Genomic DNA, 26,179 nt, shown 5'->3' with positions numbered 1-26,179 from the left:
CACAGCTCTAAGTTGGAGATAATGAAAATACTTATCATATAAAGTTCGTGAGGATCAAACGGTAATGCATGCACAGTGCCTACCAGGGGTCTTGTAGCCACGCAAATTGTGGTAGGAAGCATGAGAGCCACCTGCTGGTGTAGCTCGTTCAGCAAGTCAGCAACCAGGTTATCTTCTTTACGTTCTAAGGACCCACAGAGTTTGCCCAGTTTTCTGTTTCATCCCTAGTAACACTCGCCTCCAAAGATGCTCTCCTAACTTAATAAAAAACTGAGTAGTCTCTCAGTTCCTTTCCTCTTAAACAGCACTATCCAACAGAACCTTCTGACATGATGGAAATATTCTGTCGGCACTGTCCAATAAAGTGTAACCCCTACCCATGTGTGGCTGAGCTCAGTGTGGCTACAGCAACTGATGAGTTGAATTTTTAGATTTAAGTAGATGCATATGGCTAAGGCTACTATACTTGGATAGTACAGCTCTTAAAGCAGCACTTTTCAACCTTGGCTACCTGTTAAGCTCATCTGGGTGCCTTTTAAGAATCCAGGCCAGGCGTGGTGGCTCATGCCTGTAATCTCAGCACTTTGGGAGGCCGAGGCAGGTGGATCACCTGAGGTTGGGAGTTTGAGACCAGCCTGACCAACTTAGAAAAACCCCGTCTCTACTAAAAATACAAAATTAGCCAGGTGTGGTGGTGCATGCCTGTAATCCCAGCTATCAGGAGGCTGAGACAGGAAAATTGCTTGAATCCAGGCTTGAATCCAGGAGGCGGAGGTTGCAGTGAGCCGCGATCGTGCCGTTGCACTCCAGCCTGGGCAACAAGAGCGAAAGGAGTGAAACTCCATCTCAAAAAAAAAAGAAAAAAAAAAAAAAAATCCAGATGCCCAGATCAATTAAATGAGATTCTTGGTATTTTCAGAGCTCTCACTGGGCAATTCTAATGTGCAGTGAAAGTGGAGAACCATTGCTCTAAAAGCAGTACTTGGCAGACGTGCTTATGAGTCACCCGAGGATCTTGTTAAAATGCAGATTCCGATTCATAGGTCTGAAGAGGGAAATGAGAGTCTTCATTTCTGTTTTTGGAGACAGGGTCTCACCCTGTTGCCCAAGCTGAGTGCAGTCGGGCATGATCCTAGCTCACTGCAACTCAAACTCCTGGGCTCAAGTGTTCCTCCTGCCTCAGCCTCCCACGTAGCTGTGACTACACATTTGGGCTGCCACGCTCCTTTTTTAAAAATTTATTTGTAGAGATGGGGTCTTACTATGTTGCCCAGGCTGGTCTCAAACTCCTAGCCTCAAACAATTCTCCCACCTTGGCCTCCCAAACTGTTGCGATTATAGGCGTGGGCCCTAAATGTCCTTTAAGTGTTCTTCTAAGAGGGAGGCAAAGGGAAGTTTGACTACACAGGGAAGAAGGCAGCAAGGACAGGGAGAGATTCTCAAGATGCTAAGCTGCTGGCATCTAAGAGGGGGATACGAGCCAAGGAATGCAAGGAGTGCCGCTCTAGAAGCTGGAAAAGGATTCTCTCCTACGGCCTCTTCAAGGAGTGTGGCCCTGACAACTTCTTGGTTTTGGCCACGTGAAACCATTTTGGGATTTCTGACTTCCAGAACTGCAAGATAATAAATTTGTGTTGTTTTAAGCTGCTAAGTTGGCGGTAATTTGTTATAGCAAGCATAGGAAACATATACTGGGTTCAGTTCTAGGAAACAGAGAGGGTAGCAGAAAGCACAGGAATTGGAGACTCACATCTGGCTTGAAGTTGCCAACTTCCAGACTTGCTGATGTGGAAGACAAACGGTTTTTCCTCTGCTCTCATAAAACAATCAACACAGAAGACTTCTGTGACCAAATGTTGGAGTTTTCTGTTCACACACCAAGCAGGCAAATCAGTTCTGCAGTGGACACCAGCTGGGCATCCTCCAATTCAATTCTCACTATCTACCTGGAGATAGCATCAGATCCCACAGGTTGAGGGCTCAGTCCAAGACTGCCCCTGACTCCAACCAGCTGCAAGTCCAAGCTTCTGGAACTCGACTGACTGGCTTCAAGTTGAGGTTCGATTAATTTGCTACAGTGGCTCACAGAACTCAGAAATGCATTTACTAGTTTATTATAAAGAATATCCTAGGCCAGGTGCAGTGGCTCATGCCCATAATCCCAGCACTTTGGGAGGCCAAGGTTGGACGATCACTTGAGCCCAGGAGTTCAAGACCAGCCTGGGCAACATGGTGAAACCCTTTCTCTACAGAAAATAGAAAAATTAGCTAGGCCTGGTGGCACACACCTGTAGTCCCAGCTACTGGGGAGGCTGAGAGGTGGGAGGTTCACTTGAACCCAGGAAGGTCGAGGCTGCAGTGAGCTATGATCACACCACTGTACTTTCATTCGGTGATGTGACAGAGCGAGACCCCAGGTGATGGAGTGAGACCCTGTTTCTGGGAAAAAAAAAAAGTATTTTAAAGGACACAAATAAACAACTAAATGAAGGGATACATACAGCCAGGTCTGGAAGGCTCCCAAGCACAGGAGCCTCTGTTCCCGTGGAGTTGGGGTGCACCACCTTCCTGGCACCTGCACGTGTTCTTATTCACCTTCCTGTAAGCCCCCACATGTTCAGCTCTCCAGAAGCTCCCTGAAGCCTGTCCTCTTGGGCCTCTTAGACTTCATTAGAGAGGCATGACTGAAACACGGACACCATGTAGAAATGTGACTGGATAAAGGGGTATGATCTAATACAAAGGAGGCTGAGTGGGGAAACCCAGCAAGGCCTGTCTTCAGATTCCTGGCTTCTCTGTGTGGCATTTTTTCCTGCAGGACAGCAGGCAGGACCCCTTCTGAAATGGGAGTGTTAGGACCCGTAATCAGAAAAGTGGTGGAAGATTGGAGCCCTGCCTTGGGCAGGTGAAAAGGAGGACAGAAGGTCAGAGAGGGACATTCTGTTTTCTGAGGCCTGAAGTGCCCCAACATTATAACAAAAAACCATACCAAGGGAGTTATGAGCCAGGAACCATGGATGAAAAGATACATAATTTTATATAGAGGCATAAAATATCACACTTGCCTGGGACCAAGATGTCTCCAAATCTGTTTCTTCATTTGAAAATCAGGGATAATCCCTTTCTTAGGCTTAGTGTGAGTAATAAATGAGAAGGAGTGTAGCAGTAGGAACACAGTGAGTACTTAAATATTGTTTCCCTTTCCCCTGCTGTTTTCTCTTGCAGAGGTGTCTAATCATTTGGCTTCCCTGGGCCACACTGGAAGAATTGTCTTGGGCCACACATAAAATACACTAACGATAGTCGATGAGCTAAAAGAAAAAAAAAAAATCGCAGAAAAAAAAATCTCATGTTTTAAGGAAGTTTACAAATTTGTGTTTGGCTGCATTCAAAGCTGTCCCGGGCTGCATATGGACCGTGGGCTGCAGACTGGACAAGCTTGCTTTAGAGGGACTATCAGAAACTTACCTTCTTCCAGGCAGCTCCTACTGCTTAAGGTGCACAGGATCCCCTCGGACACAGGGTAAGATAACGCTATTGGCTTTGTCCAGTATCACATATGTATCCTCTGTGCAAAGAAACACCAAGAAAGGCTGATTTGGTTGTTCTTATGCTCTAAAACTACAGTACTTGCTCATCATAATACATAACTAGATCCAGGCCCAGTGACAACAAGCATCCCTTATCTCTGACTACTAAATTAGCTATGATTTATAAACTCTTCTCCTGAAAGGAAGAGAAGGGGGCAGAGTGAGGCATGACTGCAATAGTCTGAAAAGCCACAGTGATCTGACAACTCTTCAGGGACAGGCACTGCTTATCCAGGTGAGAATGCACATGGAGCCTGAATGCTTACCTGGACCATAAAAAGTTCATCACTGCAACCAAACCCGTCCTTTTGTTCTTACTGCAAAGATCAAATCCCCCTGCCCCTGTGCTTTTAACATCAGCCCTATCCTCTGTCCTCCTATAACCTGTGCTTTTAACATCAGCCCTATCCTCTGTCCTCCTATAACCTCAAGATATGTTTAGTTTCAAAACACGAAAGCAAAAGAATTAGCAGTGTGATTTATTTTAATTTCACCATATTACATTAGCGTACAAATAATTTGTACATTTAAAGGGTAGCTCTGCTGGTGTAAGACAGCAGGCTGTAGTTCAAGGACCCAAGATAGGGAGATAGGTTTCCTCTATTGCAGTAGTGAACAGAGACAAAGTGCTTACTAGGCAAGTTAACATTCACACAGAATTTGACCCCGTCTATTATCTAATCCCCTCCCTATCCCGGTTATCAGCTTTCTCAATGAAATGACAAGGGGATATAGCTTAAAAGAAAGTCAATGAGCTGAAATCATCTCTATTGATTCTACCAGGAACCTACAAAGGAACAAGGTGTTTTTGTTGTTGTTGTTGTTGTTTTTTTTCAAGACTAGTCAAGTGAAGCAGTGGGAATGGAGAAGGAACAAAGAAATCTAGAAACTGGTTGTGATCAATTAGTTGTAAATACCACTGCACTTGGATCAGCCAGGAACAAGTTCTTTGAAATACGCCAGAGAATTAACATTGTCAGTGGGCCAAATGTGTGGAAGATGTATTATCCCAGTCCCGTTTCCTGCTCTCTAGAAGTATGTTACTGGCTCTTAAAAGATTTCACAAAAATATACTTTGAGGAGAATGCCAACTTTCTTGATTACTATCTACAAGGCACTTAATGCACATTTTCAGTGACGAAGCTGATGGACAGAGAAAGAGTAACATGAACCATTCTCTTATCCTGAATGCCAAAATTCTGAATTTAAAAATAACATTCAGTTGTACTGCCTCTGTAAACAGGGCCAATTCGCATCATTCCACAGCCTGGCCATGTCAGTAGGTTTCACTGCAGGTTTTCAAAAAGCAGATTCCACATCACCCATCTCCACACACACAGTCTTCAGTTGTGAATAATATTCAATTGTCACACGGCCGTTCTCTCTGCCAAATCCTGAAAGGAGGAGAAGCGGTCAGGTTGAGCCATCACAACAATAGTCTGAACAGTCACAATGATCTTCAAAGGGCTAAGGAAGAATATAGAACCTAAGTGTTTTGGAATAAAGTCCTCAATCCACATATTAGCTATGAATGGAGTTAGGCATGGGAAAATGACCCACTGGCCTTTGGGGATGGGGACAGGGAAATATACAGGTCTTCTTTCTTACCAATATGAATCTTAATTTCAGGTATCTACTGTTCTGGGTTGAGGTCTGAAAAATGCTCAGATTTTGTATCAAGTGTTAAAGGCAATCTCTACAACAATCAACCTGACACCCTTGAAAACTGATGCTAATTTAAAACTTAACTCTACACAATAGGCTTATTCACCATTTCTTATATACCTGTAGGAGCAAACTACTAACTTAACCTACCCACTCATGTTGGGGAGGGGGCACTGAAGGTCCCTCTGATTACTCAGAGTCCAAGACACTGCCTAATTACTAGTGGATGAGGTTACTGTGCTAAAAGGGTAGTATCCCACCCTTGGCCCTGCCTGTACACCCTGCACTGGACTTAGGCAGGCTCTGCCTTCTAAGGGCAAGGCTGAGGTCCCAAATATGTGCATTTCCAGGGAGCACCACTCAAATGGTATCACACACAAAGGTCCTGGGAAGACCTCGCTCTGTGTTTTGTTGCTTTCCACATCCCCTCAGCACACAGCTGGTCAGGCCTGTTAGGCCCGGTGCTGCTCTGCATGTCTGGTCATCTTTCTCGCTCTCTCATTCGACATAGCATGGTCTGGTCCAAAGGAAAGGGAAAGTTAGGAGGCCCTCCAAAGGCCTAAGCTGCTGATTCCAAACAAATAATTCCCTGCACTGAGGGACTATCAGAAACTTAACATGTAACATTATATGTTACATGTTGTTAAGATGGCACCTTGGTTCCCACCTGCACTTGTGCCTGTATGTACGACTCCTCTGAGTACCCCACAGGGACAAATAAGACTGTCAAATTAACACCCACCATCTCATCAGTGTTCATCAGGGTTTATACATTTGCCAACACTGTGATGGCTGTAAATATTTCCCACAGAAACTAGAGGTCAGACTCTTAGAATGATGCCTCAACAAAGCCCAAACCAATTTTCACTCTAGAAGAACAGCGTGAGAAATATGTAAATGAATATTTACAGGCAACAAACTCCAAAGGTTCTGGCTATACTCCTGATGCCTCAAACCCTCTCCTGATATACCAGACTTATAAATTTGTATGCTGTGGTAACATATGTCTGACTATAGAATAAACGAAATGAATGAGCCGTGGCTAAGGAAACACACTCCCGTATGCCATCGAGGGTAATGAAAACAATAATAATTGATTGCTGAATGATAAATTTAAAGATTTTAATTTGATATAACAGAGGAAACAAAGTTACTGAGATATTACTTTAGAGACACTTTACCTAAACGGAATCTAAAACCTCCACAGTGGATGATGATGGACATCCTGATACGGAACCCCTAAGGGAGTGATTTTATTTTATGCTTACAGCAATCACAGGCTGTGCAGAAAGAGTATTCTACCCAAAAGACAAACCTTTTTGAGATATCTATCAGCAGTTCACAAGCCAGGCTATATGTCAGAACCCTCTGGAAAGATTTAGGGAGTGTTGGGTAGGGGAAGATGCTTGACTTCCATTCCCAGAGACTGCCACAGTGGATCTGGGAAAGGACCAGGAACCTGTATTTCCTCAGGTGATTCTTATCTGCAGACAGGTTTAGGAATACTGGTTTGTAAGGTCTGCATTACGACCTATCTCTAGAGACCTGGTTTGCATTCACACCTCCCAGCTCCTCACCTGACTTCTTATATCCACCAAAGGGCAACTCCACTGGGCTGACATTATAGTTGTTAATGAAGCACGTTCCAGCCTGAAGCTCAGCTACCACTCTATGAGCCCGCTGGATGTCCCTATGAAGAAAAAAAGAATGTGTGCATTATTCAAAGTTTCTTAGTCTACTACTTTAACAGGAAAAGTTACACTGCCAGTTCTAGGGTTCTCAAATCTTACTAAATTCTCATTTCTTCAAAATGTTTTAAAATCTTTGATCATCCAGGCAAAACAGACATGGATTGGATTTTATAATCCCAAGCACAAGGCATCTTTAAAATAAGTAACGGCAACAAGGGTGCCCAAAATTCAATGGGGGAAAAACAGTCTTTTCAACAAATGGTGCTGAAACAAGTGGATATCTACATGCAAAAAAAAAAGTGGAGCCCTTTCTTACACCATACACAAAAATTAACTTAAACGCATCACAGACATAAAAATGTCAGACTGAGAACTATAAAACTCTTTGAAGAAAACAGAGGAATAAATCTTCATGACCGTGGGTCAGGGAAAGATTTCTTAGATTATGACACCAAAAGTAACTGACAAAAAAAACAGAATTGGAATTGGTCAAAATTTAAAATTTTGTGCTACAAATAAGACTATCAAGAAAGTGAAAAGAAAACCCACAGAAATGCAAATAAAAACCACAATGAGATACTACTTCACACCCACAAGGATGGCTAAAATCAGAAGGACAGACAATAACAAGAGCTGGTGAGGATGTGGACAAATTAGAACCTTCATACGTCATTGGGAGGAATGTAAAATGGCGCTGCCAATTTGGAAGAGTTTAGCAGTTCCTCAAAAAGTTAAACCTAAAGTTACCATGTTACCCAGCAATTCATTACTAGATATACACCCAACAGAAATGAAAATGTATGTCCACACAAAGGCCTGTACACATATGTTCACAGCATGATTATTCGTAATAGCCAAAAAGTGAAAACCACCCAAATGCCTGTAACAGATGAATGGATGGACAAAAAGTGGTCCATATCCATACCACGGAATATTATTTGGGAATAAAGTACTGATAAATGCCATAACACAAATGAACCTTGAAAACATTATGCTAAGTGAAAGAAGCCAGTCACCAAAGAATACACACTGTATGATTCCATTTATATAAAATGTTCAGAATGGGCAAATCCATGGAGAAAGAAAGCAGTTTAGTGGATGCCAAGGGCTGGAGGTGGGGAGTGGGAATGAAAAGCAACTGTTAAGAGGCACAAGGTTTCTTCTTGAGATGAAAGCGTCCTAAACATAGACTATGGTGATGGTTGCACAACAATTCCATGAATAAACTAAAAACCACTGAATTGTACACTTTAAGTGGGTGAATTGTACTGTATGTGCATTATTCCAGTAAAGCTGGTAAGAAAACAAGAATAGCGCATTGGAGTTACCCGCCTTTGTAACTGGACTTTGTATGAGGGTGGAAAAGTAAAGTAAGAGCACTTAACCTGCTCAGTCCCCAAATCAAAAGAGCAGCTCCTCAATCTTTCCTTCAAAGCTCAAAGGGAAGCAATTACATCAGGTCCTCAAGTGAGACTTGGGCTTTCTTCCCAAGTTCCTGACCACAAAGTTATAAAAAAAAAAAAACAAAAAAAATTGGAACTTTATGTATCACCAAAGAAACAGCATAATTCCAGTGTAAAGCAGCTTTAGCAAACTGCCTTCTACCGCCAAAGACAAATCAAAGTTTGTAAAAAACCAAGCAATCTGCAATTGGTTTCAAAGAAATTGCACTCCCAAAGCATTTTCACAAAAAGTGAAAACAACATTTGGGTTGTTTTCACTTTTTGGCTATTATGAATAATCATGCTGTGAACATATGTGTACAGGCCTTTGTGTGGACATATATTTTCATTTCTGTTGGGTGTATATCTAGTAATGAATTGCTGGGTAACATGGTAACTCTAGGTTTAACTTTTTGAGGAACTGCTAAACTCTTCCAAATTGGCAGCGCCATTTTACATTACAGTAGAGGGTAAGTTTATGCACAAAGATATTGATCACATTACTGTAATATTTAAAACTGGAAACAATATCCTAAACATCCAACCACAGAAGAAATGGCTACATAAGTTATAATGCATTCCAATTAGGAACTACTATAATGCCATTAAAAATTATGTTTTTGAAGAAGACTGCCCACAATTTATATACTTACAGGTTTCTAAATTCCTTGACATGTGTGTTTTCAAAAGACATCTAACCCAATGCTTTACACAGATCAGAATCTTAAGTGTTTATTAAACGAGCTCAATTTAAAACTCAATAGCAGGGTTCTCTGGCCATTTACAGCAAACTACAAAATGCTGCTTTCGTGTCTTCTGACTTAACCTGAAGCAAATAGAAAGTGCTGATGGCTCCTATGAGGGCAAACTAAAGTGAGAGAATAACATCAACTACATATCTAAGCAGATACTGCAGCCCCACTCCTTCAAAACTGCTCTCAGTGTCCCACTCCATATACCTGGTAAAGACGCCAGCTGCTAGTCCAAAAGTGGTATCATTGGCTCTTTCTAGAACCTCAGCTTCAGTGTCAAATGATAAAATGGACATAACAGGCCCAAAGATTTCTTCTTTCACACAGGTCATGTCATCTCTGCAATTAGCTGCAAACATTAAAATAAAACCTCCTGAGTAGCTGGGACCACAGTGTGCACCACTACCCCCAGCTAATTTTTTGAAGATGGGGTTTCACTATATTGCCCAGTCTGGTCTCAAACTCCTGGGCTCAAGTGATCCTCCTGCCTCAGCCTCCCAAAGAGCTGGGATTACAGGAGTGATTCACTGCACCTGGCCCCAATATTTTTAATTTAACAATGTATTGTAAGCTTTTCCTATTTATTAAATATGCATGTAATAACTGCAACCTAATTCATGGGATGGACATTAGGTTTTCAGCTTTTAAACATCAGTGGTTCTTTTTGGGGGGGTTAAAGGTTATATACTGCATCAAATATGAAGTTAAAAACTGACACCACTATCAACCTTAGGGGCAAAAACCAGCTTAATTTATCTCCAAACAAGATGTAAGGAATTATACAACATGGTTCAACCTATATATAATTGTTTAAAGCCTACAAAACTACCAACATTTTTGTAGGGGATACTAACATACACTATAAAATGATAGAGAAAAGCATAAGAATGATAAAACAACATTGAGAATAGCAGTTATCTCTGATGTAGGAGGGAAGTAGATGGGTGGGAGTAGGACGACCATATACACCTTGATTGTCAAAACTAGATTTTTAAGATTGAATGCAGGTACTATAAATTATTAAATTATGTAATTTCTAAAAAGATTAGCATATTATCTGACAAACTGGTCTTATTATATTGATGACTGATACAGTTTGGATGCTTTTCCACTCCGAATCTCATGCTGAAGTATGATCCCCACTGTTGGGAGGTGGGGCCAGTTTGGGTCACAGGGGCAAATCCCTCATGAACGGCTTGATGTCCTTCCCATGGTAATGAGTGCATTCTCGCTCTGTGAATTCACACAGAGCTGGCTGTTTAAAAGAGCCTGGCGCCTCTCTTGCTCTCTCTCTCTCTCAACATGTGACTTGTCTGCTCCCCTTTCACCTGCCAGCATGACTGAAAGCTTCCTGAGACCTCACCAGGAGCAGAAGATGGTGCCATGCTTCCTGTACAGTCTGCAGAACCATGAGCCAAACAAATATCTTTTCTACTTACCCAGTCTTAGATATTCCTTCATAGCAATGCACAATGTCTAACACAATGATCTACAGGTCACATGAAAAACATTCTTTATTTTCTCAAGGAATTAAATTTATTACTTCATTTTTAAAAATCAAATAGGCACTTTCACATTTTGAGCTCCTTGCTTCCAGAACAATAGTTGTGGTCCTGGATAAACTAATACATATGGGTGCCCTAAAGGAGGGGCACACAGAAGGCTTCGAAGATAATGGAGTAGTTCTACTTCTTAAACTTGGGTAGTAGGACCACATAATTTGCCAGCCTTTGCTTTATACCATGTACATATTTTATAAATATTCATCTCTGTCCATTCAGTATTTAATTCAAATAATCTAAAAGCAAACAAAAAGAGGACATACTTAATACACAAGGTCTCATGTAATATCCATCCTTTAATTTGGGATCTTCAGGCACATATATATCTCCACCACATAACACTTTAGCACCCTGCCGAAAAGGAAAAAAATATTTTGCATTAAAAATACAACCCCAAAATGCATTCCTGAAATGTTAATTGTATCCCAAACAAACTCATACTTAGTCTTCCCAGTGCAGGTACAAAGCAGAACACAGCCAGGGATGCTAATAGTCAAATGAGTATTAACATGAAAAGGGCACAAAGCAAGTGATTTAGGAGCAGTATAATCTTCCCCAACCCCACCCTACTGCCAATTATTTCTTACCTGCTCCTTTGCCACTTTAACAAACCCAAGGACTCGCTCCAGGTGTGGTCGGTTGATGAGTGGACCCATCCTTGTATCTTCCAGAAGGGGATCTCCAATTTTAATCCTTTGGGTCTGTTTCACCACTTCCTCTGTAAATTTATCAAGAATTTCTTTCTGTACAAATACTCTTGTGCCATTACAGCAAACCTAAAAGACAAACACAAGACATTAATTTCTATGTGTGTAAGGAGAAAAAAGGGAAAAGGAAAAAGGAACACAATCTAAAAACTTTAAACTGAAAAGAGACACTATACATTTTTTTAAAGGATATTTCCATTTCTAAAAATTGTCTCCATACTGAATAAGAAGGATCACATACGTAATTGTGGACATACCACTCCATAAGCAAAATCTGCCCTTTGAGGTAAAAGTTAGTTCTTATTTTGCTTATTTAAATTTCGTTAAGGCCATTACTAGATACATATAACCCACGGCACCTCTCCTACTTCCTTGTATCAGGGTTCAACCTGGCTGTATATTTTAAGAACGGAAGGGAACTGAAGAGTAAAACTGTATCAAGAATTGTGGTCTTAAATCTAATTGTTAAAAAAATTTGTCTCTGAAATCACTAATAATCACTATTTAGACCCTCCTATAGAAAGGAACATAAACACTGTTCAAATGCTATAAGAACACAGAACAGAAAAGTCCAAAAACAGATCCAAGTGCTCATGGAAATCTAGTCTATGATAAAGGCGAAAGCTAAACCATTAGGACAGAGATGGACTAAATAAATGGTGCTAGAACAAATCATCAGTAATGTGGAAAACATTAAATAAGATACATATCTTACATCATACATAAAGATGAACTCCAAACGTATCAGGAATCAAAATATAAAATAAGAAATCAGGGCGCAGTGGCTCACACCTGTAATCCCAGCACTTTGGGAGGACAAGGTGGGCGGATCACTTGAGCACTCAGGAGTCCAAAATCAGCTGGGGCAACATGGCGAAACCCCATCCCTACAAAAAGTACAAAAATTAGTCGGGTGTGGTGACATGCACCTGTAGTCCTAGCTACTTGGGAGGCTAAGGTGGCAGGGTCACTTGAGCCCAAGAGGTCAAGAATACATACAGTGAACCATGACTGTGTCACCGCACTCCAGCCTGGATGAGAGAGCGCGACTTTAAAAAAAAAAAAAGAGAGAGAGAGAGAGAGAGACAATACTGGTAATTCCTCTAAAACCTAGGTGTGGAAAAAGGCTTTCTATTATCCAAAACCTAGACACAGTTAAAGAAAAAAAACTGTTAAATTTGACTACAGAAAAACAAAAATTTTATGCATGGCAAATACCTTAAACTAAGCCAAGACCATTAAAACATTGGAATAAAATTATTTGCAACATTTATCTCAGATAAAAGGTTATTATCACTAATTTTAAAAAACTCTTAAAAATTAATGGAAAATCATATCTCATAGTATAACACACCAAAAATCTGAATTTTATTACATGTGAATTTTGAAAAAGATGTTCAATGTCATCCATAATTGTAAAAACTGAAATTAAGTTGGGCATGGTGGCTCAGGCCTGTAATCCCAGCACCTTAGGAGGCTGAGGCAGGCGGATCACTAGAGCTCAGTAGTTCAAGACCAGCCTGGCCAACATGGCAAGACCTCATCTCTACTAAAAATACAAAAAAAGTGGCCGGGTGTGGTGGTGCACACCTGTAGTCCCAGCTACTTGGGAGGCTAAGGTGGGAGAGCTACTTGAATCTGGGAGATGGAGGTTGCAGTGAGCCGAGATCGTCCCACTGCACTCCAGCCTGGGTGACGGAGCGAGACTCTGTCTCAAAAATAATAAACAAACAAACAAACAAACAAACAAACTGAAATTAAAACTATACTGAGATACCACTTCTCATCTATCTGATAAAAATTTAAAATTGTGCTGCACATGTGCAGCACACCAACATGGCACAAGTATACATATGTAACAAACCTGCACGTTATGCACATGTACCCTAGACCTTAAAAGTATCATAATAAAAAAAATAAATAAAAATAAATAAATAAATAAATAAATAAAATAAATAAATTTAAAATTGTGACTATATATGCTGTTAAGAAAGGCTATGAGGAAATAGGTACTCTTGCATCGTTAGTCAGAATGTTCCTTTTGCTGCCTGACAGCTGCCATCATGGGTTGCATGTATGCTTCCGGGAAGGGCCAGTCCCAGTCGGCTTTGCCCTATCACCGCAGCGTCCCCACTTGGCTGAAGCTGACATCTGACAACATGAAGGAGCAGATTTGAAAACTGGCCAAGAAGGGTCTGACTCCTTCACAAATCGGTGGGATCCTGAGAGATTCACATGGTGCTGCACAAGTAAGCTTCTTGAGAGGAAGAGAAGGGATAAGGATGCTAAATTCCATCTGATTATGATAGAAAACCAGATTCACTGTGTGGCTCGATATTATAAGACCAAGTGAGTCCTCTCTCCCAACTGGAAATATGAATCATCTACAGCCTGTGCCCTGGTTACATAAATTTGTCTACGTACTTGAGCAATAAAATAATTGCTTAACTAAAAAAAAAAAAAAAGAATGCAACATTTCCTTTTAGAGAGGGATTTGGCAATGTCTTATAAAATTACATATGCAGTCAACATCATTAATCATTAGGGAAATGCAAATCAAAAGCACAATGAGATACCACTTCATACCCATTAGGATGACTATTATCAAAAACAAAGCAAGCAAAAAAATAAGAAAATACATGTGTTGGCAAGGATACTGAGAAATTGGAAACTCTCCGCATTGCTTATAGAAATGTAAAATGGTGCTGCCATTGTAGAGCACAGTACAGTGGTTCCTCAAAAAATTAAACACTGAATTATCATGTGATCCACTTATTTCACTTCTGGGTATACACGCAAAAGAACTGAAAGCAGACACTTCCACTATAGATATCTGTACATCAATGTTCACAGCAACATTTTCACAATAGCCAAAAGGTGGAAACAACCTAAGTGTCCACAAATAAAAAAATGGATAAACGAAATGTGGTATGTATGTGTGTGCATGTGTGTGTGTGTGCTGTGTGTGTATACATATATACAATGGAATATGATTTAGCCTTAAAAAGGAAAGAAAATTTTGACACATGCTACAACATGGATGAACCTGAAGATATTACACTAAGTGAAACGAGCCAGACATGAAATAATAAATATTATATGATTCCACTTATAAGAGGTACCTATTCAGTCAAATTCATAGAGACAGGAATTAGACTAGTGGTTACCAGAGGCTGAGGGGAAAGAGAAACAGAGTTATTATTTAATGAGGTACACAGTTTTCAATGTGGGGTGATGAAAAAGTTCTACAGATGAATAATGATGATAGTTGTACACAATGTAAGCGTATTAAATGTCACTGAACTCTACACTTAAAAATGGTTCCAAAAGGCCAGGAGTGGTGGCTCATGCCTGTAGTCCTAGCAGTTTGGGAGGCTGAGGCAGGAGAATTGCTTGAGCTCAGAAGTTCAAGACCAGCATGGGCAACATGGCAAAATCTCATCTCTACAAAAAATACAAAAATCAGCCAGGCGTGGTGCCACATGCCTACAATCCCAGCTACCCAGGAGGCTGAAGTGGAAATATTACTTGGGTTTGGGAGGTCGAGGCTGCAGTGAGCTGGGATGATGTCACTGTACTCCAGCTTGAGCAACAGAGTAAGATGCTGTCTCCAAAAAATAAAAAAATTTAAAAAATACACACACACGGTTAAATTGGTAAATTTTATGTTATGCTTTACCATACGCACAAAAAAATCATCACAATATATAAGGAACTCACACTATTTAATTGCAAAAAAAAGAAAAGAAAAAACCTCTGATTACAAATGGGCAAAAGACCTGGATAGACATATTTCCAGAAACATACAAATGGCCAAGAAGTTTATGGAAAGATCCTCCACATCACTAATCATCAGGAAAATGAAAATCAAAATCACAATGAGGTATCACCTCACATCTGTTAGCATGGTTATTATCAAAAAGATAAAAGATAACAAGTGTTGGTGAGGATGTGGAGAAAAGGGAATCTTGGTATACTGCTGGTGAGAATATAAATTAGTATAGGCTGCTCTGCCTATGGAGTAGCCATTCTTTATTCCTTTACTTTCTTAATAAACTTACTTTCACTTTACTCTATGGACTTGTCCTGAATTCTTTCTTGGACAAGATCCAAGAACCCTTTCTTGGGGTCTGATCAGGGCCCCTTTCCAGTAACACCTTTCTGGCAAACCATGGAAGGGACAATACTGAGGAGACCCTCCTAACCCAAAAGAAACAGACTGCAGCACTGACTGGCCAACTTCGGATATCACCTTTTGTTGGAACTCAGAGTTATAAGCGACCCTCACCCTGACACTTTCTGACTGAGCTCTTCTCTACCCTGAATACAAGAGACCCTAATAATTAGGCAGGAATATCATCGCCCCTATTCAGCATGAAGTTTACAGAAGATGGATCTTTGTCCCTCTGCAACCCTTAGGATTAAGGGTTCTTTTATAAAAGGGAAGGGGGAAATGTCAGAGGTGTTTGAACGAGAGCAACTTCATCTTAAGTAGGGGCTGGGTAAAATAAGGCTGAGACCTACTGGGCTGCATTCCCAGGAGGTTAGACATTCAAAGTCACAGGATAAGATAGGAGGTCAGCACAAGATACAGGTCATAAAGACCTTGCTGATAAAACAGGCTGTGGTAAAGAAGCCAGCTAAGACCCACCAAAACCAAGATGGCGATGAGAGTGACCACTGGTTGTCCTTGCTGCTAATTATACACTAATCATAATGCATCAACATGCTAAAAGACACACCCATCAGCACCATGACAGTTTACAAATGCCATAGCAATGTCATTTTACCTTATATAGTCTAAAATGAGGAGGCATGAATAACCCACCCCTTATTTAGCATATGATCAAAAAATAACCACAAAAAGGGGCAACCAGTAGCCCTTGGGGCAGCTCTGCCTACGGAATAACCATTCTTTAGTCCTTTAGTTTATTAATAAACTTCCTTTCAAAAAAAAAAAAAAAGAATGTTAGTAGTATAGCCATGAAGGAAAACAGGATAGAGGCTCCTTAAAAAATTAAAACTTGGCTGGGCACAGTGGCTCACACCTGCAATCCCAGCACTTTGGAGGCCGAGGTGGGCAAAACACCTGAGGTCAGGAGTTCGAGACCAGCCTGGCCAACATGGAGAAACCCCGTCTCTACTAAAACTACAAAATTAATCAGGCGTGGTGGTGCATGCCTGTAATCCCAGCTACTCAGGAGGCTGAGGCAGGAAAATCACTTGAACTCAGGAGGCAGAAGTTGCAGTGAGCTGAGATCGCGCCATTGTACTGCACCCTGGGTGACTAAGTGAGACTCCAAATAAAAAAAAAAAAAAAATTAAAAATAGAACCATCCTATGATTCAGCAATTCCTCTTCTGGGTATATACCAAAGGAAATGAAATCAGTACCTTAAAGACATATCTGCACTCACGTGCTCAGTGCAGCATTATTCACAATAACCGAGGTAAGGAAATAACCCCATTGACAGATGAATGGATAAATTGTGATACATATTTAAAATCATGCCAGGCATGGTGGCTCATACAGGGCGCGGTGGCTCATGTCTGTAACCCCAGCACTTTGGAAGGCCGAGGCAGGTGGATCACCTGGGCTCAGGAGTTCAAGATCAGCCTGGCCAACATGGTGAAACCCTGTCTCTACTAAAAATACAAAAAAATTAACCGGGTGTGGTAGGGCATGCTTCTAGTCCCAGCTACTTGGGAGGGTGAGGCAGGAGAATCGCTTGAGCTCCAGGGGTGAAGGTTGCAGTGAGCCGAGATTGTGTTACTGCACTCCAATTTGGGCTACAGAGTAAGACTCCATCTCAAAAAAATAATAACAAAATAAAATCACAATTACATCACAATTATTTTTAGTGTTCTCTCTATATCTGTACAAAGAATATATACATAGTACAGACTATGTAGAATATTCTATATATTTATTCTACATATGCTATACTATATGTATTCTTTGTGTGTGTGTATATATTCATCCACACACACACACAGCAAAGAAAGCAAAGTACAAAAGAGTACCTCTAATGTGCTACCTTTTGTGTGTGAAAGAAGAGTAAGAAATATACAAGTACCTATTCATTTGTGCAAAAAGAACCACAGGAAGAAAAACCAGAAACAAATCAGACTAGCTACCCAAAGGAGATGGATAAAACTGGGTGGGGAGGTGGTACTGGAAATAGAGCAGACAGGATGGGGAGGAGTAACACTTCTAAGTGTCTGTTTTTGTAAAATTCTGATGTTTAGAACCATGTTTGTGTTTCGCCTAATGAAAATAAAATTTTAAAATCAGCAAGGATGGGGAAAATAAAACCCAAATGAATACAAACACAAACAAATGAATCTGTTATTTTAAATGAATATCATAACCACACTGAAGGAGGGGGAAGGAAAGGTAGAACCGACCCAAGTAACTTTTGAACATAGTATTTTGACTATACCCTCTGGCTAAATATAAAAAGAACTGTAAAAAAATTCTGAGCTCTAATTAGAAGGTTTATTTTCCACAGAGGTATGGATTTACAAATCTGAAACTGCTATTATTAGAATACTACGTGTATTCTATGATGAGCAATTACATAAACATATTGTGGATAATGGGAGTCCAATTTCTTACTGTCAGAGAAGTAATACAAATATGGAAAGGGAGAAGGCAGAAATGAACCCTGTGGTATTCGACTGCAATTAAAAGTATCTGGATGAACTTATTTTTATGTAGATAGACAGATACAGAAATAGATATGTGCAGAGACATATACACAAATATGTATTTCCCAGCACTGGACTCTGAGAGGGCCTAGAAGCAATGATACCACAGTAGCAATAAGCACACCTGGCACTGAGATCTTGGTTTCTAAATACCATTCACCACTAAATGGAATCAGCACTTTTGGTCAGTACTGCCATCTTCCAGTAATTCACCCAAATGAAAAACACAGGGAAAGAGAAAAAGTACCCAGTATATGTTCTCTAGGCCTTTTAGAAAACATGGAGTTGTTCCTTGGGCCACATGCATGCAAATCTATAAGAAAGGCAATATTGTAGACATCAAGGGATGGGTACTATTCAAAAAGGAATGCCCCACAAGCATTACCAGGGCAAAACTGGAAGAGTCTACAATGTTACCCATGTTGTTGGCATTGTTGTAAACAAATTAAGGGCAAAATTCTTGCCAAGATAATTAATATGCACATTGAGCACATTAAGCACTCTGAGACCCAAGATAGCGTCTGAAATGCATGAAAGAAGATGATCAGAAAAAGAAGCAAGCTAAAGAAAAAGGTACCTAGGTTCAGCTGAAGCACCAGCCTGCTCCACCAGGGAAGCACACTGTGTGAGAACCAATGGGAAGGAGCCTGAGCTGCTGGAACCTATTCCCTATGAATTCATGGCATGATAGGTGTGAAAAAATAAAAGACCTCTGGACTGCAAAATTGTTTCTCTTTATTGAGTAGAGAAGTGTGGTATCCTCTCCCCTCAAAAAAATATTTAAAGCACATTTTAATTGTGTCCTAACTCACTGTGTAATTTCTTTACTGTTCAGAGTTAGCGTTTTTCTTGCTGAAAGATGTGAGGTGGCTTATTCTGCAACAAATTACTCAACTGGTTACAAAACAACAAGATATTATTTATGAAATACTTGTACTGGTTTGAAGGTAGTCCTTCTAAATAATCATAAAATAATTTACAAAAAATAAAAAAACAGGCCAAGCATGGTGGCACATGCCTGCAATCCCAGCACTTTGGGAGGCCGACACACGTGGATCACTCGAGCCCAGGAGTTCAAGATCAGCCTGGCCAACACAGTGAAACCCCGTCTCTACAAAAAACACAAAAATTAGCTGAATGTGGTGGCATGCTACATCAGAGACTGAGGTGGGAGGATTGCTTGACCTGGGGGGGCCAAGCTTGCAGTGAGCCAAGAAGGCATCACTGCACTCTGGCTTGGGCAATAGAGCAGGACTATCTCAAAAATTAATAATAAACAGATAAACAATAATGGAACCAGGGCTCCTTCAGAGAAACGGCTGATTCCAGAGTGCAGCCAGGGTAAGTATAAGATGAGTCTGGAACACTTTGCTATGCCAGAAAGTAATGAAGTATTCAAAGAATAATGAGGACATATCAAAAGGTCACAGAAAGGGATTCCTACTGGCCATTTGCAATTATTTTAGCATCAAAATAAATAATGAGGCTGGGTACAGTAGCTCATGCCTGTAATCCCAGCACTTTGGGAGGCCAAGGTGGGCAGATCACCTGAGGTCAGGAGTTCAAGACCAAACTGGCCAATATGGCGAAACCCCGTCTCTACTAAAAATACAAAAAAATCAGCTGGCTGAGGCCAGGCGTGGTGGCTCACGCCTGTAATCCCAGCACTTTGGGAGGCCAAGGCAGGCAGATCACGAGGTCAAGAGATCCAGACCATCCTGGCTAATACGGTAAAACCTCGTCTCTATAAAAAACACAAAACATTAACCTGGCATGGTGGCGGGTGCCTGTAGTCTCAGCTACTCCGGAGGCTGAGGCAGGAGAATGGCATGAACCCAGGAGACAAAGCTTGCGGTGAGCCAAGATCACGCCACTGTATTCCAGCTGGGTGACACAGCGAGACTCTGTCACAAAAAAAAAAAAAAATTAACCGGCTGTGGTGGCACACACCTGTAGCCCCAGCTATTTGGGAGGCTGAAACAGGAGAATCACTTGAACCCAGGCGGCGGAGGCTGTGGTGAGCCGAGATCGCACCACTGCACTCCAGCCTGGGTGACAGAGTGAGACTCTGTCTCAATAAAAAAATAAAATAAAGGCCGGGTACAGTGGCTTACGCTTGTAATCCCAGCACTTTAGGAGGCCAAAGCAGGTGGATCATGAGGTCAGGAGTTCGAGACCAGCCTGGCAAACACAATGAAACTCCGTCTCTATTAAAAATACAAAAATTAGCTGGGCATGGTGGTGGGCGCCTATAATCCCAGCTACTCAGGAGGCCGAGGCAGGAGAATCACTTAAACCTGTGAGGCAGAGGTTGCAGTGAGCCGAGACCATGTCAGTGCACTACAGCCTGGGCAACAGAGCTAGACTCTGTCTCAAAAAACAAATAAATAAAAATAAAAATAATACATAAAAATGATAGTACTGGATTATAACCTATAGAATGAAATAAGAATCCATGGGTCCATACTGATATAAATAAATGAATGGAAAACAAACAGGGGTAAAGGGCAAGTTCTTTCTTACAGCAGAAGGTGAACAAATATAGAAGAAATGATGGAATTGGAAAATCACCATCTGCAACCACCATAATAAAAACTGTTTTCAGCAAGGATCGTCAGTGGTGACAGAAGTATTTACTGCATGAAACTTTAATGAGGAACAGGATAGTCTCAAAATACCTCCTACAAGTTCTTATTAACCACAAAGTAAAAAACAGTAACTTTACAGTGAAGACTTACCTTAAAGCAAGTGATCAAAGTTAAATCACCACTGAGTAGGATATGACATCATGTTTGTGGTATTTTTGCCAAAAATTCACAATATGAATCTAACAGGAACATCAGACAGACCCAAACTAAGGAACATTCTACAAAATGAATGGCCTGTTCTCCCAAAATGTCAGTGTCCTGAAAGACAAGAATAACTGAAGGACTGTTCTCAACTAAAGGAGATTAAAGACAACTAAAGGCAATGCATCATCCTTGACTGGATCGTGGACCAGAAAAAAAAAACAGAAAACATTTTTGTTCTATTTTGCTATGAGGACATTAGTCAAACAAGTGGCAAAATTTGAATAAGGGCTGTAGATTGAGTAAGGGCTATAGATTCAGTAACGCAGTACTATACCAATGTTAATTTTTTAATTTTACTAAGTGTACCATGCTTATGTAAAAGAATACACTTGTTTTTAGGAACTTTATATTTAGAGGTTAGGGGCCTTATGTCTACAATTTACTCTCAAGGTTCAGAAAAACTTAATATGCCTATGTATGTACAGGCAGATAAGAAGATAAAGTAAATGTGTTAAAATGTTAATATTTGAGAAGTCTGGTTCAAAGGTACATGGGAATTATTTGTACTATTTGTGCAACTTTTCTGTAAGTCTGAAAGTATTGCAAAACAAAAAGCTTTAAAACATGCTGTTGGATGAGGGGGTGGAGATTCCTTTTACACCTCTTCCAGGGACAGGTACATACCTGGCCTTGTGTGAGAAAGTTGGCCATCAGCGCCCCCTTCACAGCATTGTTCATATCACAGTCTGAGAAGATGATGAGTGGAGATTTGCCTCCAAGTTCCAAGGTAACAGGTTTGATTCCTTTAGCTGACATCTCCATGATCTTACAGAACAGGAACAAGGTATTCAGAACTTTAACACAAATTATATTGCATGCTAGGTCAACTAGACCCTGAACCTATAAAATCAGCTTAAACTGTGTGTGACCTGTAGCCTTATTCTTGTTAATATCCTTTGCCTTTTGTCTATTAAAATTTCTATTCCAGAAAACTGAAGAGAATCCACAGAGTTGCACTGACATTGGAAGAGGGAGCTCATTTAAAAAATATTGTCCCAGCCTGGGCAACATAGCAAGACCCTATCTCTACAGAAAAATAAGAAACTTAGCCAGGCGCAGTGGCACATGACTGTAGTCTCAGCTTCTTAGTAGGCTGAAGCAGGAGGACTGCCTAAGCCCAGGAGTTCAAGGCTGTAGTGAGCTGTGATTACACCACTATAATCCACCCTGGGCAATAGGGTGAGACCCTGTCTCAAAACAATAAAAATAAAAAATACTGTCAATTCACAGGACTGTCATAGCCAGAAATTATTCTGTGTTATTGTTACTGTGTTTAAGGCTGACAGAGTTCAGAACACAAATTCATGTCAAAATAATGAATCTGAAAGAGCCTGAGTAAAAATCCTTCCTTCTATACAAGAAATTAAGTCACCAAACAATACAAGTGGCAGCCCAGGCCCCTGTCCACTCAGACACATCCTCTCCTTAGGCTGGAGCTGTTAATTTCCACCCCAACCTGGCCTAACACAAATCACCCCATGTGTACTCCCTTTCTCCCTTCACACTTTTATAGGAAACTTCACACCTCTGCCTAATAAAATCTCCTTCCCATTCCCAATTCAGGCTAGGTAAAATCAAAAGAGAAGCCTCCAAAATGTACTCTGGGTAGGTCCAACTTTGCCATATCCAAATGCCATGTGTGTTGACCAATACTGGTTTCATCCTCACCTTCATGCCAGTGGGCACACTTCCAGTGAAGGAGACTTTGGCCACATCGTGATGCTGACACAGAAACTGGCCTGTGGCAGCCCCTCCCTGCACCACATTGAAGAGCCCAGGAGGCACACCAGCCTCAGTGTAGATTTCAGCCAGTAGCAATGCAGAAACAGGTGTAAAGGGAGAAGGTTTAAAGACCATGGCATTACCTGCATAAACCCAAGACACAAACATAAAAAGACTTTCTAAGACCAGTGATCCCCTGAAAACAGGACTAGAGGACAATTCAAGAACGATTCCAATTGTTTTCTCTTCCCCAACCAAATCCTAGACCAAAAATGTTATTAATAACCATATTAGTTTGTTTTCATGCTGTTGATAAAGACATACCTGAAACTGGGAATAGAAAGAGGCTGAATTGGACTTAACAGTTCCACATGGCTGGGGAGGCCTCAGAATCATGGTGGGAGATGAAAGTCACTTCTTACATTGGTGGCAGGAGAAAAATGAAGCAGCAGCAAAAGCGGAAACCCCTGATAAACCCATCAGATCTCGTGAGACTTATTCACTATCACGAGAATAGCATGGGAAAGACCAGCCCCCGTGATTCAATTACCTCCCCCTGGGTCCCTCCCACAACACATGGGAATTCTGGGAGATACAATTCAAATTGAGATTTGGATGGGGACACAGCCAAACCATATCAATAAGTAAACAAATCTTGCCCTTTTCATCTTGGTTTCTCTCATTAAACAGATCTCAAACCCTACAGTTGCCCAGTCTCATATTTGCGTTTCTAGGCCTTTTCATATATATTATCTCATTTAACACTTTCAACAGCAGTATGAAGTAGGTATCAGTAGCCCCATTCTATAAAAGTTGACATTGAAGACCAGAAAGGTTCACTTGATGAAAGTCCCCAAAGCTAATGATTTAATGCTGGGCCTATTTCTCCTCTTTCACAGCTGTCTCTCAAAGAGAAACAGGCTAAAACAAGAACATGCAATGGCAACAGGACAAAAGCTGCATTTCAGTATAACGTCCTAATAGTAATGCTTTTTAACATTATAGTTTTTTTCTAAGATATAATTAGTCTTCTTTCCTCAAAGATTCGTCTCCTTAAATACTGTAAGAAAACTATTTTATGTTAATCAACCAGAGCTCCTCTTTGATAAGGAGCTTATCAAAGCCTTGCTTATTATTTCTCTTAAGACCCAAATGAAGAAATGAGTTTATCTTCTGCTTCGCAAATGAAGTCAAACTCCTAAGTGCTAACTCCTACATTAAAATTCTTGTCCAGAAAGGAAGAGAATTTATAAGTAGCACAAATCTAATTCAATTTAATAAGAAAAAGTTAAGTTTCTTCCTTCTCATATACAAAATTAAATAAATAAAACCTGGGAATATCTAGACATGATTGTGTACCACCTAAACTATAAGCTCCTTGAGGGGCAAGACAGGGCAGGAGCCAGCCATGTCCTCTGAGGCTTTGAATATCCCAGAGCAGGCCCCTTCCGATTTAAAGTGTGTGTTTACAGAGAGGTGAAGGGTAGAGAATGGGGAGAGAACGAATGAGAGAATGAACAAATGGCTCTCAAATGGAGGGATAATTCGTTCTTACCACAGGCTAACGCTGGAGCCGACTTCCAAGAGGCGATCTGAAAGGGGTAGTTCCATGCTCCTATTCCCACACATACCCCAAGTGGTTCTCTTCTGGTATAACCAAAGGATCCGCCTGGGAGCTGGATATGCTCACCTACGGGGAAAATAGGAGTAAAACAGGATGCAGGTCTGTGTTCCCTAAGATTTCACCAACATCTGTACCAGTCTGACTTGTATTCTAGTCAACACAGCCTCCCCACCGCTCCCAACACACCAGGCTCAACCTGTCTCCATTCTTCTATTTGTTCCAGTCATTCTTCCACTGGCTCCACATATTCTCTCCACATAGAGAATCCTGCCTATCCTTCAAACATATGTTCATCCAATTTGATTTAACAACGCTCTAAGAATTTACTGAGCCTTTATTAGATAGTTTAGATGAAACAAAATGGAAATGAGAGGAACACTCAACAGCAGGGGAAGCATGTGAGCTCCCTGCAACCTTCCTAGGTCCTACCAACCATCCAGTATCAGTTGTCGAAAACTTTATACACTGTCAAAAAAAAGCTTGCTAAATAGATAAAACTGGTAAATATGACAAACTGATTCTTGTGAAAACTGGTTTTTCAGCAATTTGGTCTAAAGCTCAGGTATCATGCTAGGTGCTTTACATGCACTATCTCATTTAATCCTTAACCCAAGAAGGTAGGAATTATTATCTACAGTTTAGATTAGGAAACATAAAGTAATTCCCAGGCCACCCAAGTAGAAAGTGACAAACCCAAGACTTTCACCCAGTTCTGTCTTAATTCCAAAATCTTTGCCCTTCACCACTAGGCCCTGCTCTTCTGCCTCACTATCAGCTGGTCACAGACACCAGGTGAGGACTTACCAGCCATGGATGCAGCCAAGCCCGCATAATACTCCAGGCACTGCCAGGAAGTGTCAATGTCCAAGCGGGCCTCAAAGATGGACTTGCCATTGTTGATGCATTCCACAGTGGCAATTTCATCCTCTCGTTCCTTTGGGTAAAGCAGGAGACTAGATTTAAGACATATTCCAATATGTCTTGATGTAATTAATGCTTAAATAGAATACATTGCTCAATTTTTAAAACTAAAAACAGTTTTCACTTTAAATGAAAAGAAATGGTAGTGTTACATTTAGAAGAGAGATAAAAGCTTATAGCTGAACAGCAGCAGCCCTGTTCTTCCTTTGTGAATTAATTGACAAAGATTTAAGATCACAACTTTATTTCAAGATCAGTCAGTAAAACAAGGGCAAGACCAGGCAGGAATGAACCCATGCCCTCTGAGGCTCTGAAAGTCGCAGGGCAGGCCCATTCTGATTTGAAGTGTATATTTATTGAAGAGGTGAGGGGTAGAAAATGGAGAGAAAATGGATGGCTCATAAGTGGAGGAATAATTCATTTTGGAAAATGAACGTAATACGTATATGTACATAAATATCTACATATGTTTGCTCATATATGGTAAGAGAAAACAGTTCTTAGGGAAATTATACAAAATATTCTAACACACAATTGCATTTAAGAGGTTGTAATATACATCACTTTAATTCACCCAAAGAATTGCGGCATATTCTCTTCTAATACTTTCTAATACTTAGCATTCAATCAATAGTATTTTCAAATACTGTTTCTAGTTCTAGGCTCCACAACTTACTAAGGATAAAGATATTCAACAGATGGTCCAGGGATGAGCTTAAAGGTTTAGGAAATTAGACCTAAAAAAGAACGCTAAATAATGCCTTTCTTTGGACTAAAGATGATAAAAGAATTGAGTATGTAAGAAATAGGCAGTTGCTATTATGGGTCCAATTTAAAATAAGTAATAGGGTGAATATCAGAACATACATAAAAGATGAATCAAGCAACTGACAAGAAGGAACATTCTCTTTATAAAACTGATAAGCAGTAAGGCTGGCCAG

The 26,179-nt window shown here is 40.6% G+C and overlaps 2 protein-coding genes and 1 pseudogene across 3 annotated transcripts in view; 2 read left to right on the top strand and 1 right to left on the bottom strand.

The window, feature by feature from the left end:
* Positions 1–3,581, top strand: part of MGST3 (microsomal glutathione S-transferase 3) — a 32,168-nt gene extending 28,587 nt beyond the window's left edge. The window contains exon 6 of the mRNA XM_025359990.1: positions 3,226–3,581. Coding sequence (XP_025215775.1) covers positions 3,226–3,287 — 62 coding nt within the window. The 3' untranslated portion in view covers positions 3,288–3,581. The remainder of the gene's footprint in view (positions 1–3,225) is intronic.
* Positions 3,582–4,051: 470 nt separating this feature from the next.
* The window catches only part of ALDH9A1 (aldehyde dehydrogenase 9 family member A1), a 41,309-nt gene continuing 19,181 nt past the window's right edge, over positions 4,052–26,179 (bottom strand). For both annotated transcript variants that reach the window (XM_025359925.1, XM_025359934.1), the window contains exons 3-11: positions 25,122–25,251; positions 24,249–24,383; positions 22,640–22,836; positions 21,596–21,736; positions 11,290–11,478; positions 10,966–11,053; positions 9,348–9,489; positions 6,833–6,945; positions 4,052–4,984 (exon numbers count right to left, since the gene is read on the bottom strand). In XM_025359925.1, coding sequence (XP_025215710.1) covers positions 4,890–4,984; positions 6,833–6,945; positions 9,348–9,489; positions 10,966–11,053; positions 11,290–11,478; positions 21,596–21,736; positions 22,640–22,836; positions 24,249–24,383; positions 25,122–25,251 — 1,230 coding nt within the window. In that variant the 3' untranslated portion in view covers positions 4,052–4,889. The remainder of the gene's footprint in view (positions 4,985–6,832; positions 6,946–9,347; positions 9,490–10,965; positions 11,054–11,289; positions 11,479–21,595; positions 21,737–22,639; positions 22,837–24,248; positions 24,384–25,121; positions 25,252–26,179) is intronic.
* Positions 13,473–13,819, top strand: LOC112634714 (annotated as a pseudogene).

Source organism: Theropithecus gelada, chromosome 1, assembly GCF_003255815.1.
Source record: "Theropithecus gelada isolate Dixy chromosome 1, Tgel_1.0, whole genome shotgun sequence".
Classification (NCBI taxonomy): domain Eukaryota; kingdom Metazoa; phylum Chordata; class Mammalia; order Primates; family Cercopithecidae; genus Theropithecus; species Theropithecus gelada.
Note: the sequence above shows the minus strand (reverse complement) of the source record. Positions and strands in the feature narration are given on the sequence as shown.